The sequence below is a fragment of the Sparus aurata genome, chromosome 3, assembly GCF_900880675.1.
Source record: "Sparus aurata chromosome 3, fSpaAur1.1, whole genome shotgun sequence".
Lineage (NCBI taxonomy): Eukaryota > Metazoa > Chordata > Actinopteri > Spariformes > Sparidae > Sparus > Sparus aurata.
This window is the reverse complement of record NC_044189.1, coordinates 9,799,028-9,815,144: the sequence shown is the minus strand read 5'-3', so window position 1 is coordinate 9,815,144 and position 16,117 is coordinate 9,799,028. Positions and strand designations below refer to the sequence as shown.

Sequence of the window (16,117 nt, the reverse complement as noted above, 5' to 3'; positions counted from 1 at the left end):
AACTGCCAAATTCCATCAAGCAGAACAGTCACCTCCAGTTAAAGCCTATGAGACGCATCGGTAGGAATTTTAAGTTGTGTGTTTCCTTGTGTGATGTAAACAGTCTCAAGCTGCTCTAACTGCACATGTCTGAAGTGAAAGTAATGCATATCAGTAAACAGGTACATTCCCGCCAACAGGGGGCGCCAAAAATACCAGAAAATAACAAAAATCTTTTAAGATCAGTACATTTTTTTAACTTAAAATACAGGTTTTAGCTTTGATTCTACACAAGATCTTTTGTTTTTGTTTTAATTAAGGATATTTAAACATATAAAGCAATGAAATTACCTTGGTTGAACACTGCTATAACACAAAACATCTGTGCTGTTAGTAGTTGGGTTTGATTACATCATTTTATGCCGAAAGTCTTGTATATTCAAGAGGCATGAGGCATTACAGTTACTATGAACAAAAAAATCTTGTATATTTTGTTACTTATGTTGGCAGCCGTCGAGCTTCACACAGCGTTCTGGGGACCTAATTACCCTCTGAGGACATCTCGTTTATTCAGTTATGGAAATATATCAAATGAATATTTCTGAATTTGTATTGTTTTGCCCTCTCTAATTTTCAATACTTAATAGTGCACCTTTAAATCTAATTGCAGTATTGAACTTGAATGTAACATTTTTATAAAAAAAAAAAACTTTTGCTAAAGTATTTTTATGTGTTACAGATTTTTCTTGTTATTTGACATGTAAATGAACTGTCTTTTTGGTAATTCTATCGACTTTGCTATGTAAAAAATACAACGAAAATCTGTATAAGAAATAGGAAAAAAGCCATAAAATTATAGATTTTTTTCCTTTTTTTTTTACAGTGAACACAATGATGTGGGCAGTTGTGATTTGCAAGCCATTCATTTTTATTAAACACCTAACCTCTTACATGTTTCAAATAAGGATAGGATCACCATGGTTATAGATGTAAAGGTAAAATGAAGAAATAGCCGATTCAGATTAAAACAGATTATCATCATTAAACAATTATACAGTACATGTGTTTCTGAAAGCCTTTTCTTCTGTAATCCAACACTCATACATACTGTGCATGAAAATCAAACAAAGACAGACACTTTGACAGACAAGATTTTTTCAACGAAACACATTTAAGCTCAGCAGGAGAAGGTTCAATTTTGTGTCATATGAGAAATAAACAAAGCGCAAAACTGGACTTAGGCCTCAGTGCTGTTAGATGATTGGATAGGTGATTGGACGACGGCCCAGTGTGCTCCTAGGGAGGTGAGGGCTCCGTGGACCCGGCCGCTGATGAAGCACAGCTCAGCCTCGGGGCTGGTGGGATACATGTTGAAGGAGGTGCCTGAGGGTTGGCCTGCATGCAGCATGCGGCCCCTGTTCGTTGTAAATATCACCGACTGCACGTAATGGCTATACTTCCCAGAGACTTGGATGATGGCTTCGCCATCAAAGAGCTCCATCTCCGTGGGGACGCCATTTCTGTGACCAACGGCCGGGGACCAGATGAAACCATAGCGGAACTGGATGCTGAGGGTCGATGACAAAGGACAAATGTGATGTGCACGTTACAACTGTGTTAGTATTTCCTGAATCTCATGGTGTAAAATATGGTGTTTGTTTAGTAGCCACTGTTTCAACACGAAGTCTGGTGCCATTCTATATTTTTATCTTTTGATAATAAATCTCAAGAAAAAAGCAAAACCCCCAACAAATTGATCAGTCAAAGTTTTGTTTGTGTAGCCAAAGTCCAATACAGTTGAGTCCTCTATATTAAAAGTGCTAAATTATTAAATTATGTAATTAGCTCTGCTTCATTGCTGCTGATTAGTAGCCGATGTTAGGTTGCTAACTTCACATCTGGCCAGCGACTACAGATGAAAACTAACCTCTTGGCTTATTTTGGAACTTTTTAAGTAATGTTTAAAGAAACTAAAACACACTCTGAGAAATAAATTGAAGAAATACATATGATCCTGGTTCTGTACATTCTCACTCAGACATATTCATCCGCGACGGGAAATAGTTCCCATCAAATCCACATTTACTCCCGTTTTGACTAACGTTTGCTGAAACCTTCACTGCTGAGCTTTAAAAGTAAATGAGCGATAATTGTATCAGAATATTTTATATATTCGTCATGTATTAAGGAGGAATAATTTTTTTAAAGATTTGGTGTCTGTACTAAACCTGACCCTGATCTGTCCCGAACCTGAATGAATAGTTGTCAGTGCCTAAACATACAAGACCACAAGAAATGAAGTTTTACGTTTAACAATGATCCATCGTCAGTTACCACTTTACTGATTTAGTATTAAGATTTTTAAACTTGCCAGATTTCTCTCATTATGAAAGAAGATGTATTGAATCTGCTGTTGCAAATTACTTGTATATAAATGTGATTTCTAGGAGATGTGTTGCATTACCCAGATCAATCCAATATGCGTGTGATGAACTAATACGTTTGATATTTACCCGTAGATGAGGTTGCCAGAGTTCTCCCACACTCGGATGGCTGTGATCCTGCCCTGTCCTGTGATGCTGTACGCAGTGCCGCTTCCTGATCCCACCGCTGGAGAGAAGGAGTACTGAAGCTGAGCTGGAAGCGAGAGAAAAAACAAACATTTATGAACTTTTTGTGCACTCTTCAGCAACATGCAGCTGTATTTTAAGCATGAACAGGAAACATTGCGTAAAGAAGAAGAGAGTGATGAGCTAATATTACACACATACATCCTCAAAATGTTGAACTAGCAGTAGTGGAAAAAGTGAAAGCCTACTGAGCAATACCGAAGCGTAAAATTACTCAATTATGCAGGATACTTAAAGTACCAAAACTACTCATATTTCAGGATATCCCTGTTCAGAATAATACATACATACATACATATAAATACATATAATTAGATAATCATGTAAAACATCAATAAAATTATAGCTTGTCTTGGTGAAGCAAATCTAAATATCTTTATATATGAACAGGTGGCTCAATCCACCAGTTCCATAATCTGGTTAAATCCTCGATTCTGATTGGCTGTCGGATGTCATTTCTATCTTGGGACACCTATCGAACTAGCTTGTGAAACTATTTGTTCACATTCATAAATAAATGCAATTCTGCAAAAGCTATACAAATTAATCTAGATGAGTAAAAAATACAATATTAACTCCTAAAAATCAGTGGAAATTGTAAGTATGGACACACAGTACAGTACAGGTTCCTTCAAAATTATGTAAAGGTGCACCAAACTGGAATTATCCTACTAGAGGGGTGTTGCGGTGTCTGTATCTGCAGAAACCTGCCCTCTTCCCATGTTGTTCTGTTCCTTAGTATTTTGTTGCATTCAGGGTATTTCTATGTGCGACTGGAGAAACACAGTTGATTGTTGAGTCTTATCCCTCAGTTGTCATACAGCGATGCTTTCTGTTGGTGACTTGCCAATTTTGGTTCATGGTGGCCGAAAGACACCGTTTACTCATTGACTTTGGAACAAGACTCAACAAGTCAAAACTAATCTTTCTCGAGAAGCACCTACTGCACATTTAAAGGTCAGCTTTGGTGTATTTTTGAGACAAATAAGACTATTTCTTTCTCTAAAAGCCTTCTTACAAAGCGGACCTTTAAATGGTGAAAAGTTTACAGTTATGGACAAATTCTGCATAGGGTGCTTTTCAGTACAACACTTGAAAAGATGTTTTAAGTTACTTTCCTGTATTGAAAGTTACAAAAACAAAACATGGATTAGCGTCGGCATAAGATAGGGTGCTTTGAAATTGTTGGTACAGCTCTTGAACACACATTTGACCTATAGTAGAAAATACAGGACGTTGACACTTACGGGCAGCTAGAGTGGAGGTTGCAAGAAGAGCAAAGACTACAGCAAAAAGCATTCTGTGAAAAAAAGAGAGAACGTTTTTTATACACGGCAACTCATTTTCAATATTTATCACAGACTGTGGGACAAATACTCATTCACTCTCACCTGTCTGATTTGTTGTTTTCTCCGTGATCAGAAGAAACCTTCAGCGGGTGAGACAGAGAATTTATATGATTCAGCTCGTTTTGATTTACAAAATAATGTCTAAATATCTAGGATAGATACTGAAGAAGTCAACTGGAAGCCAATCAAATAGGAAGAAACAGCAAAATTATACTTACAGTTCAGGAGTGCATTTGAGTTTCTGAAGCATCAGAAGTCTACTGAAGTCTCCCTGCAGCATCCAGTTGTTTTATACCTTGGTTCTGCCTATTTGCATTCCCTAAGTAATTATTATTACTTCCTGCAAGTCAAGATGCAGCGACGGTAAATGATGTAGCAGATGGGGCGGTGGATGGTGTTGATGGTATGTCAGGCATTTTTCATCTTTATCATCTGTTAACAGACCTTAAATGTGATAAAACCAGTCCGCCCTCACCATTGTGTTGGAACATTAGGCCGTGGCATGTCAACGTTCCCCTTTAAGCCATTTTGTTTTTGGACCAAAAATATGTACATAACTGATCCTACGAGGAACTACTGTTGTTTTTTTTCTACTATCATTTCATTTTCATGCTTTTCTGTGTTCACTGATTTTTATTGTTACTCTAGTTGCGATAAATCAGTGTGGATAACTAACAGGTGGAGGTTTTTTTCTAATAGATATCCACAACCACAACCACAACCACGACTCAGTTCTTGTGCCAACTTCCTCCTGAAGAAATTCTTAAACTGTTCCTGGTCGTGTGGTCAATGGGAGGATCACAGGTGTCCAATTCCTCAGAAGCAGAAAATGAGATGAGAGCTTTCTGCATAAGGAAGCAAATGTATTATCAGCTCTTGCGTGACAGATTGTGCTCTGTAGTCTTGCAGGTAGTGACAATTGGACATGCTGAAAATGTGTGACGTTACCACTTCATGGGATTTTTTTTCCGAAATGATCTGTTCGTACCTCGTCCTGCTCGACTTAACCCGCGAGTTGTTTTTGTGAGGACTCTTTCAGTAAACCAGCTGAAGGGGAAATTCCACAGATGTATTTTGAACAAGGTGTGTGTGATAATCATATAAAACTGCAATCAAGCAGACATTAGACAGCATGGTGCTCCACATAATTGCTTATCCTGATCTGATGTGTACTGTATATAAAACGAGAGACTACAAACAATGCGATACCGTTTTTTTGATGATCCAAAAAACGTCTGTGATCGCGATGAAAAGGCGATCAAAACGGGTCAAAACATCAAACATTTAAATTTAAACAATATTTTATAGGGAATTTTTTTGCAACACTGGCTTCAACAGAGTGGTCTGAAAGACGACAAGAGGACAAACGGTGCCTTCATAGCAAATCCTGCAATAATACTTCACTGCAGGGTTCAAGAAGCGGTTTGTTAACCTATCAACTGGAAGACAGGCACTTTACCTGTTCCCCGCCAACAGCCACATACACTTCAGCAGCATGATTTATTTCTTGAGCTGGTGCCCTTCACTCAACAAGTCCCAGCTCTGAGTACTTAAAAGCTGTAATGCTCTGAGTATTTGTGTTTACAGCAGTGAGCGCAATGTCTATTTTGCATTGGTAGATAAAAACGGAGGCTTCTTGCTGGCAGCACACAGTCTATACAGATCTATGACACTACAGTTCGCCTTCAGGTGGCAATATAACCACGTTTTAGCCTGCTGAAAACAGGGCATAAAGAGGTCCTAGACGTTCAGTTTCAGTTTTTGACCAGAAATCAATGTTGAAATTCCAGTTGGTGCCTACTGGGCTTTACTGCACGTCAATGTGCTAGCAAACTCCTAAAATATTCAGAATACCTGAAACGGTTACAAAAAACATCCTCAATTTTTTTGTGGCGACCAAAACAGGTACAGTATTTTGAGCCAAAACGTGATCTTTACCGAACCCTAACCAAGTGGTTTCAGGGCCTAAACCTAAGCAGACCATAAGCACAGTGTAGTCACAACATACCATTGGAAACTGATCCTAAAGAAGTGTGTAGTTGCAACAAAAACAAACATACAGTTGAAGCACATCTGTGGTTTGCTGAAACATACATTCATAACGTTTTTTGCCGATTGCCTAATTTCTCAAACACTGAAAATATCCAAATGCAGCTTCCATGTGGCTCTACAAACTCTGGCAAACACTCAATAAGTGGATGTGAAAAGGAAAGTTTTCCTTTCCCCCCAGACAGTCACAGACACTCTTTACATTAATCATAACAGGCTCAGTCTAACGGGCCATGAGACTTAAAAGTGCTGTGGTCGGCTCTGTTCCTCTGCATTGTGCCTGGTACTGTATAATGAATGCTGAGCTGCAGCTCTTCAGGCAATGAAACCCTATCTGCGTTTGACTTACTGCGCTGCGCTATACTGCAAAGCTGCTGGTTATTTGGTACATTTACACGTAATCAAGTATCTCATTAATATGAGCCGCAAAGGAAGTGCAAAAGAGACACATAGGAGAATCTGCAGGCAACGCTGAATGGAAACTTAAGCAGCCAAAAGCCAGAACGCTATCCGCCCCCCCGAGCTCCTGGATTAAAACTTTAAATTCTTTGGAGATTTCTCAAAACATGTGCATGACAGCTGCAACTCAATACCCACAACACTGACAGAAAGAGTCTTCAAGTATCTACAGAAATAGCAGCAATCCATTCCTTGGATAATCCACACCGACTCATCCGTGAAGCTTTGTAGTCTCCATATTCCTTTGATATTGTTCTGCAAGGGTCCAGTGAATAGAACCGGGTCAAATCGGATTTTTAATCCTCTTCTTAGCCCTCCTCGATAAAGACTGAGGTTATCTCACAAGATCGGCTGTAAGCTGTAAGAGGATTTCCAGTACGGCTCTGACCCAGGTGTTAACATCACACTAGCAGAGTAATGATCACTCCGTCATCCTGGCCCTGCCACAGCATCTCCCCTTCGAACGCCACCTTCCCGTGTTTCCTGGCTCTCATCAGGATCCCCACCACCTTGTCAGAGATCCGGACGTATCTGTCGAACAGCTCGCCGAACGTGATGCGTGTCTTCCCATCTGGGTCCGGATCCGCCATGGTCCTGATCACGTAACACATGTCGGCTATCTCGCGGTGGATGTGTTGCTCGGCGCGCTTGGCTCTCTCCGCTGTTTGGGTGCCCTCCTTGGGGCGTCCGTAGCCCTCTTGGCCCTTCTGGAGGCGGAGGGACATGGAGTAGTCATAGTCGAAATACTCACTGAAGGGGTTTAGTTTCTGGTTTACAGTGTGCTCTGAGGCCCAGTTCTGCCAGCGGCTCTTGAGGTTTCCCACAGCGCTGTATTTCTTGGAGAGGGCGTTGATCTTGTTGGCGTCCTCAGCTTCCTTTTTGTAACTGGGAGGGATGTAAGATCATATTACAAATGAATAAAAAATAGACTGTTTTGATCCTGCAAGGGGCAAGGGGAGTTATAAATATGCAGCAGTAAGCAGTTGTTGCTTTTTATGTTGGTCTTAAAGGGATATTCCGGTGTAAGTTTAATCCATGGTCTAAATCAACGTGAAACTGTGTTAAACTCCCTCTCAAGAGATCAAGTTAGCAGAACGCTAATTTACGGAGTTTTATCAACCTCAGAAACAACCGTACGACAACAATACAGTAAACAGTAAACGGATCCAAAGATAAACCGCCACCAAAAAGCCACAAATAATGCTCAGAACAGCACCAAACTTCAGCAACAGTACAAATAGGGTCTCAGCACATAGTCCGGGGCATCTAACCTCCGCTAGCTTAGCTGGATTTCTATTGGGAGGCTAAAAACAGACTTCAACTCTCCCCCATCAGCTTCCAGGTCGGGGGAGTCCCGACGTGACGATTACCAAGTGCAGTTAGAAATGCTCAATTATGTTCTTTTCCCCGTCCGCTCTCGATAATAACTGTTGTAAACTGGCAGGTAAGACACATATGAACTTTGATTGCTTTTCCATGGAGTCATAATCATACATTTTCATCCATGAGCCGCGGAACTCTACTGCACTCGGTAATCGAGTCGTCGGGACTTCCCGTCAACAGGAAGCTGCTGCAGAAGAAAGGTAAATTTTGCCAGCTTTTCAGTAGAAATCCAGCTAAGCTAGTGGAGGTTAGATGCCCCAGACTATGTGCTGAGACCCTATTTGTACTGTTGCTGTAGTTTGGTGCTGTTCTGAGCATTATTTGTGGCTTTTTGGTGGCGGTTTATATTTGGATCTGTTTACTGCAGTGTATTGTTGTCGTGCGGTTGTTTCTGAGGTTGATAAAACTCCGTAAATTAGCGGTCTGCTAGCTTGATCTCTCGAGAGGGAGTCTAACACAGTTTCACGGTGATTTAGACCATGGATTAAACTTACACCAGAATATCCCTTTAAGGGTAAATGCAAACTTAATAGATAAGTTATCAATGTGAATCCTTGGAAGTAAAAGTAATTGGGGAAAAAAGGCTCATCATCCCAAGAAACCTCCCTGTTAGCTTGAACTGCAAAATTATGTGTTTGCATAAATAAATCTGAATAAATGTAAAAAAAGGTTGCCTGATTAGAAAGAAAGAAAAAAGGGATCTTATAAGGTAAAACAGCTCACTGTCACTATGTGTTTATAGCTGTTTAATAAGGATATTGCAAAAGCTTGTGAGGCTCCATGAACAGCTGGTAGCAGAACATCATTGTGACATCATGTTTTATATTTCAGAGCGGTGCAACGTGCAACTATCCTGATAATACTTATCAAATCCTAAGTGCTGTATCATAGGCAACTGGACGTGTTTCAGTTCCTTGGTCACGTTTCACCTCTCATCCAAGAGGCTTCTTCAGTTGTAGCTAACTGGAAGGGACTTGCAGGCTTTTAAACTCTGTGTGGGAGTGTCCTTACAGAGTCATTAAGGACACGTGTGAACTCTGAGGTTCATAGAATCAGATTAATCCATCTATGTCAGACTGGAATGACCGTCTTTGAACATACAACTCAACAACCATTCACACCGGGGCTGACCTAGCCCGAGCAACCCACATGAAGCGGGCTGGGTCAACAACCCACAACTGTCCCTAACAACTCTGAAACTCAAAGCTCACACGTGTCCTTAACTGTACAATTATGTTAAAGTCATAATCAAACAATCCTTGCTTCCGGCATTTTGCCGAAGCTACTTTTAGCTCCCAAACCAACACTGGTTTCCACTAAAGATTGATCCTCAACTGTTAAATGTCTCACCTCAATATCCTGCTTCTAGAAGAAATATCAGCTTGAGGAAGTAAAGACGCTGTTATATCTGACCTATTTATTTAAAAAACAGCTTCCACTCTTTACTGGACTTGTACTCACATTGGCACAGTGGGTCTTTTAATCTTCACTGATGACACAGAGTCGTCATCCGACTCTTCTTGTTCCGTTTCCTTTAAAGAGCCCGTCGTCTGCGTTCGAGCATCCTCTATGTCCAATCCCTCCTTCTTTGCCTCGGCGTGTCTGTCATCCTTATCACCACCACCTGTGCGTCCCTCTCCTGTTCCTCCTGCCTCTTTTCCAAGCTTCTGCTCCTTCTCCACCTGCTTCCAGCTTTTGGTCAGAGATGAAACCATGTTGGAGCATTTCCTGCGGCGTGTAGGCGAGCTTTTCTTCTTCAGAAGCCGGTCAATCTCCTCATCTGATGGTAGAGACTCCCTCTTGATCTTCTCGGTCAGGAGCCCAACACCAGCGCCTTTCTCCACAACCCCGCTGGTCACCGTCTTCACCACTTGCTTCACCTTGATGCAGGATTCAACCGGTGGCTTGGCTGAGGTCTTGAGCTCCTCCGTCTTGGATGCATCTTGGATCTCCTTGTGAGGAGTAAAGATCTTTTTAGCCTCTTCAGAGTTGATGACATGACTTTGGGAGGCTTCTGTTGGCTGGATCTGAGAAGGAGGAGGCTTCTTTGGGACCCACTTCTTTAAACGTTCCTCTGTTGGTCCTCCCACTGAAGATGGAGCCCAGCCGCTGGGTTCACTGGCCTGCTTCTCCTCATTATCTGTCACCCACTTCTGCCAGCTGCTCGCCAGGCCACACACCATGCTGATAGTGCGGAGCTTCTTAATGTTTTTGTTGGTGGATGGTTTCCTTTGGGGAGCTTGTCCGGCCTGTTTGTCAGACATAGTTATGAGTATTATTGTGTCAATTCAGGCACAATTAAACCCGCTAAGCGATCTTCCTTAGCAGCCGTCAGATTAGCCAGTTCATATTAATCTTCTCTCCACTCAAATCTCTGTTTTCTGGAACTTTCTCTTCCTCTGCTGCTCTCGAGCCACGAGCCTGCAGCTACAGCTCTAAAATGGGGAGTGCAACCCTTAACATGACCGTGGAAAGTATTCGAGTCATCCCATGCTACCAACCTGATCGTCTTTCCCTGACACTGGTCACCCCAACGGACTCATATTTCATCACAGATTGTGGAGCATGTAACCAGAGGTAAACAGGGCAGTAGACTAGGAGGTGCTGAGTTAATCAGCAAGTGCACCAACACAAATACCATCTAAGACTTACCACTGCTCAGTATCCCCCATTAAAAGATACAGAGAATCTCCAAGAACAATGCAAATATGCGTTGATTAGACAACGTCTTAGTAATCAAGGGAAATGTACTGACATTGAGTCAGTTCAGTTGTTTTTCTAGACTTTAAAAAGACAACAGCCATATATTGTTTTCCTATGGACCTCACTTTCACTATGCTAATCATTTTGTTGCTAACATTGGCTTTGTGACAGACGTGCCAACATCAATATGACATAGGTGTAAAGGTAAAGTGTAAAGGTTCCTTTTTCCACTTTAAGTAAAAGTCACAATAAGACACTAATAATACAAATAAATACAATCCTACATTTGAGATTAGACGTTAAGTAAAAGTGCGTAACTATAAGCAACAACATGCTCGTTATAGCCTTCAGCTGCTGTATATATTATGCGCTATTAGTAGGATGTTATTGCTGATGCATTAGCACTGTCACAACAGGTTGAGGTAGGTCATTTTAGCAACTCTATAAATGATTTGGTACTACATCATTGCATCAAATTTCACAAATTGATCATATGCTTTATATGTTTAAGCTAATAAATATAGTTTTCCCTGTGGCTGTACTTCAGGATGGTTCTTGAGTAAATTTACTTTTAGGAGGTTTGACAGCAAATGTTGCAAAGTTTCAAAGGGAAGCCGTACATTTAATGATTTCCATTTGCAAAGTAAGACAACCTCATTTTTATTTCTCTGACACATACAGTGCTTAAAGGTCTGACATTTATCCTTTTACACTTAAAAAATCTGACAAAACCTGTGTAGTTCAGTGTATTAGCCGCTGCCACTTCACACTGACCCTCGAGGGGATGCAGCCAATGCTTCAGCAGAGAGTATCAAACATGCAAGGCGACACTTAATCGGAGGTGTGAAAGGAAACAGGCAACTTCTGAGCAGGAAAGAATGTGATACCTGAGGGAGACAAGGATCTCCTGCTTACGCACGAAGCGGTTTAGTTTTGCAACGCAGCTGGCAGCCAGATCACAAATCACCTGCGCATCCTGACATTAACGCAAAACAACACCAACACTTAATGATCCGCCGATCTGTGCCTCGACAGCGGCGTTTAGTGCTGTTTTAAGAGCTGCTCTTTATATGAAGACACATGATGTAGATTTATGTTTGTTGGTTTTTTGCAAGGGGAGGGTTATCTATAAATAGAACTTGGCACACACACAGACATGAAGTTGCAGCTGTTGGCAGTCTGTCATGGAGAGTGGAAGTGACTCATCGAGACGTCTTCTCAAACCAAGTCAGAGTGATGATGTGTACAGACTCTCATGCTGGTCTGAGAGGAGGGCCAGTGCTCCACCACCAGGACCAACAGGCTCATTACAGTTTCAGGTTTCAGCATGAAAACACAGGGAAGAAAATATAATATTGCTGTCAAAGGTATAACAAACAACAAATATTCTCATATATAACAAAATCTTTTGTTGTTGTTGTTGTTGTTGGATTTAGTTGCAATGAATATGTGAGACACTCCATTAAATATGTCTGTGAGTGAAAAGAGAGGAAGAGGAGGAAAAAAGCAAGGGAGACACACACACACATACACACACTGTGCAGCTGTAAGAAAAACAGAACAAAAACAGAAGACGGAGAGTTTGAGTGTTTATCAGATGCTAAAAGATTGTCGTTTTCTCGTTGGAAGGACAAACAACAGGATAAATCATCCCTCGTTCACACAATAATAATGAGTTTTTGTTTATCAGGAAGTACAATGAGAAAATAGACTTGATTTCTCATTTATCCCTCACATACGTTAAATTGAGGTTCAGTTTGAGAGATTCAGCGTGTAAAAGGTAAAAAAAAGCCTATTTTGTTAACTAACTATTTAATGTGAGGGTGGCGGTTCACCAGTAGAGGCTGCTATGGTGTCATTGTTGAAGCACTGCGGCAGTCCGTCAACAGGTCTCTTCAGCTCTATATATATTGTTTTCACTCAGACGCCCCCCCGCTATACAAACGTGTAAATCATTATACGCATGAATCTGCAACACCCTGATAATGTTATACCACCGTTACTCATATGGTGTTAAAGGAAATAATCTAATATCCATCCATTTTTTATCAAAACCGCACCTTGTAGAGTGAAAAGTAGAGAATATGAAGCTCTTAGACACAGATTCACACAGGTAAGAGGAAAAAATACCAAAACACTTGACAAAACACGTAAAACTGAATCCATGGACGTATATAAAAAGCGGTGATTATGTCCATGCTGTTAACCATCTGGAACGATGAAGAGAGCGTCTTCAGGTGTTTTTCATTCTGCATCCAAAGAGAAGCTGCAGGTGGGGAAAAGCCCACTCCGATGATTTGGGGCCTAATACACCGGGTGGTCTATAGACCCCACTCCAGGCAGAGGAGGTCCATCTCTGGAGAGAATGCACCTGTGCTTCCTGATGCTCATCAACATCTGTTGCCGCTGCTTTGTTTACCTTCCACTGCTTGCTCTGGGATTGTTTTCTTTGGCCGTCCTTGTTGCGGCGCATTAATTGCTCAGGAATGTATCTGAGCATCTCTCGCCGCTGCGCTGACCTCTGCGTGATGCTGCTTCGTGTTATGCTTTGGGGTGTCCTCGCACATAATTGGAATCCTGTTGTGAAAAGAGATGCTCATTGCTATCATCTTGATTGCGGTGGTAGCTTGAATTAAGTCGGAGTTTATTTGCGGGGACCAGTTAAAATAACCAGATGAAACAGCTGTAACCAGACTCAGAGGATGCTTTCCACTTGATGATTAAATGCGTCTTCGTTTCCAGACGAATCAACAACATCATCCGTATATGTCAAACATATGGCTCAAGACAAATTATCGGAAATAAGTTCACAAAACAACACATTGGATCCAGCAGCAGAGGGGCTTGTGCTGCTTCCACAATGGAATGGTGACCTCGACAAAGAAGCCAGCCACACAAATCTGTCCTGGCCACGGAAACGTAAACCACGATGTAATCCACTAATACTTCCTTCCCGAAGAGGCTGTATGTTATTGTTTGGCTGTACCACATGAGCCCCGACGAATAAAGATGGGAAAGACAGTAAATTAAAGTGAGCTCAATGGAGGGGTCAGCGAGGGCCGGCCCGGAGGAAGCTTCGATCGCCCCCTGCAGAGGAACCGACAGGATGACGGAGAGCGCTGCCGGAGCCAGACGACTCGTTACAGGCTGAAGGGAAGAAGTGGGGTCCCGGTCTGAGGTCATGTGACAGGTTTCATGGCGATGTTTTACATGACGGAGAGGGAGAGGAATATGATAAAAGATAAAACAGGAGCTCTTTGGTGTGGCAAGTGTTTACAATTGTAGAGCGATTAAGAGAGGCTGTTTTATGTTGGAGATGTTTTCTCCTGCGCCACTGATAACTGCTAATGGCCTTAAATAACGTGGAGCATCTACAGCCAATGCTGGTGGCCCGGCGAGGCTGGACTTCCTGAGGCTGTGGTCCTTTGTGCTACATTTGTTTCATAAAATGGAGAGTTGACAATGAATTGAGGAGTCTCACAGCCTTGAGGAGTGAAGCTGCTGTAGTCTTCAAAACTGATAACTGCAAATGGCCTTAAATAACGTGGAGCATCTACAGCCAATGCTGGTGGCCCGGCGAGGCTGGACTTCCTGAGGCTGTGGTCCTTTGTGCTACATTTGTTTCATAAAATGGAGAGTTGACAATGAAGTGAAGAGTCTCACAGCCTTGAGGAGTGAAGCTGCTGTAGTCTTCAAAACTGATAACTGCAAATGGCCTTAAATAACGTGGAGCATCTACAGCCAATGCTGGTGGCCCGGCGAGGCTGGACTTCCTGAGGCTGTGGTCCTTTGTGCTACATTTGTTTCATAAAAAGGAGAGTTGACAATGAAGTGAAGAGTCTCACAGCCTTGAGGAGTGAAGCTGCTGTAGTCTTCAAAACACATCCAACATTTATCACAGCTATCTTGGTCACATCCTCACGACGACAAATTATTTGCCAATATGGCAATACCAGCGACACACTCACAGAACTGGAATTACGTCCGGTAACCGCTCTTTTAGACTCATGTTTAACATTGCAAAGTGATCACAGCAGTCCAAAACTACTACTACCACCATACAGTAACGCGGATTTAACTCGATGCGGTCGCCGTCAGAATGCTCCGTAGGGAAGCAAGCATGTATCTTAGAAAACCAAAATGGAGTACAAAACCTTGAGCATGGACCTTGAATTTACAAATCCAGTTCTTTTTTCTACTTTGGAACCTTAGAAGGGCTCCGAACAAAACTACTTGCTTAGGTTGAGAAAAACATAATGGACTGATTGACTGATTAAGCGATTGTTACTGGTACTCAACTTTTGCCAACACCCTCAAAGTGAAGATCAGTCAGCGTGAGCATTAATGACTGCTCCCAGCCTCAGATGTTCTCACGATATTTCAGATATTTGCTGTTTGAAACAGCTTTTGAACATAACCGCACAGGAGTGTATCTAAATCACGATACACATCCTCCTTACTCTCCGTTTTTAAGACATTTTGAAGTCATCTGTGAAGTTTTTTGGTAAGCAGTTTTCTTTGGACTTGCTCAGAGTGCAACGGGCAGTTAGTTCAGAGACACGTTCTGAGGGAACTGCCAACATCACGGTGTTTCCTGTTGTCGGAGAATGTTTGATTGGTGCGCCGTGGGCTTTAGCGCCTGAGCCCGGCCAGAACTGTAAAACAGTCTTAGAAAGTCCAGAACTAATTTCACTGATACGCTGCGACTTTCATGTTGATTTGGGAGGCCTCTGCAATCAACCGATTGATTCGTTCAGGTATGAGTCTGTGAGAAGGGTCCCCTGGAAAGACACTAAATTGTCCTCTGTTGATCAAATGAATATGAACATGAATTTGCTTTCGGAAGGTGTTGCAAGACAAGTGCGTCGGAGTAGTTGCTTCCTTTTTTCCCCTTCAGTGTTGATGTTTGTTGTTGCATGCGAGTTCTGTTCTTTATTTCTGGAGATTTTTTGATTTTGCCGTATTTTACTGACAGTTTTTCCCAACTGCAAGAGCATGCAAAGCAAAACAAAGGGCAGATAAAACAACCGACGCAGGACAGAAAACAGAAAGCATATTCCATATCTCTGATAGGAAGGCTTCCATTTGCCATCGTCCTCTGTGTTTCAGCGATATTGAACGTGTTAGTAAAACATATGGGCTGTTTGTTTTGAGACATGCTCTCGTTACCAGAGATCTTATAAAAACATGTTGCCTTTGGCTCGAGCCTCTTCAGTCGGCGATCACACATCATTACCTCTGACCGCCGCAGCCCCTGGAGCAATAATTGGCCACACACTTCTCACTCGTTACATCAACTTTTATAATGTTACCGACACTGAGCTCCGAAAAATAAAAAAAAGGCCAAATTAGGAACCGGGCGCTTTCGTTTCCTCCACTGTTTCTTTATCCGGCGCACTACTTTTCTGACCTCGATACCGGTTTCCCGTGTTTTCTTTGCTACGCTTCCAGCAGCTCGCAGGAATAGACAAATGAAATAACAGTTAATTTGGGGAATTAAACAAACAAGCAAACGCCCCTTAGCCTGAGCTTCCCAGGATGTCTGAACATGATTAAAAGCTCTCT

The 16,117-nt window shown here is 41.9% G+C and overlaps 2 protein-coding genes across 2 annotated transcripts; both read right to left on the bottom strand.

The window, feature by feature from the left end:
- Nucleotides 1-1,216: 1,216 nt before the first annotated feature.
- Nucleotides 1,217-3,908, bottom strand: LOC115579336 (zymogen granule membrane protein 16-like). Its single transcript, XM_030412841.1, has 3 exons — nt 3,857-3,908; nt 2,493-2,616; nt 1,217-1,547 (listed from the first exon to the last, which is right to left on the bottom strand). Exons 1-3 carry the CDS (start codon nt 3,906-3,908, stop codon nt 1,217-1,219), a joined length of 507 nt encoding a protein of 168 aa, XP_030268701.1.
- A 97-nt stretch (nt 3,909-4,005) lies between these two features.
- abrab (actin binding Rho activating protein b) lies at nt 4,006-10,274 on the bottom strand. Its single transcript, XM_030413128.1, has 3 exons — nt 9,311-10,274; nt 4,177-7,351; nt 4,006-4,038 (listed from the first exon to the last, which is right to left on the bottom strand). The coding sequence occupies exons 1-2, from the start codon at nt 10,111-10,113 to the stop codon at nt 6,868-6,870; spliced, it is 1,287 nt and encodes a 428-aa protein (XP_030268988.1). The 5' UTR covers nt 10,114-10,274; the 3' UTR covers nt 4,006-4,038; nt 4,177-6,867.
- Between the last annotated feature and the right edge of the window lie 5,843 nt (nt 10,275-16,117).

Excerpts from the sequence above, each read along its gene's own strand:
- LOC115579336 (XM_030412841.1), bottom strand. The coding sequence starts at position 3,908 with ATGCTTTTTGCTGTAGTCTTTGCTCTTCTTGCAACCTCCACTCTAGCT. Across the intron at positions 2,617-3,856 it reads AACCTCCACTCTAGCTGCCC|CTCAGCTTCAGTACTCCTTC; the intron begins GTAAGTGTCAAC and ends TCTCGCTTCCAG. Across the intron at positions 1,548-2,492 it reads TCTGGCAACCTCATCTACGG|CATCCAGTTCCGCTATGGTT; the intron begins GTAAATATCAAA and ends ATCGACCCTCAG.
- abrab (XM_030413128.1), bottom strand. The coding sequence starts at position 10,113 with ATGTCTGACAAACAGGCCGGACAAGCTCCCCAAAGGAAACCATCCACC. Across the intron at positions 7,352-9,310 it reads AAAAGACCCACTGTGCCAAT|TTACAAAAAGGAAGCTGAGG; the intron begins GTGAGTACAAGT and ends CATCCCTCCCAG.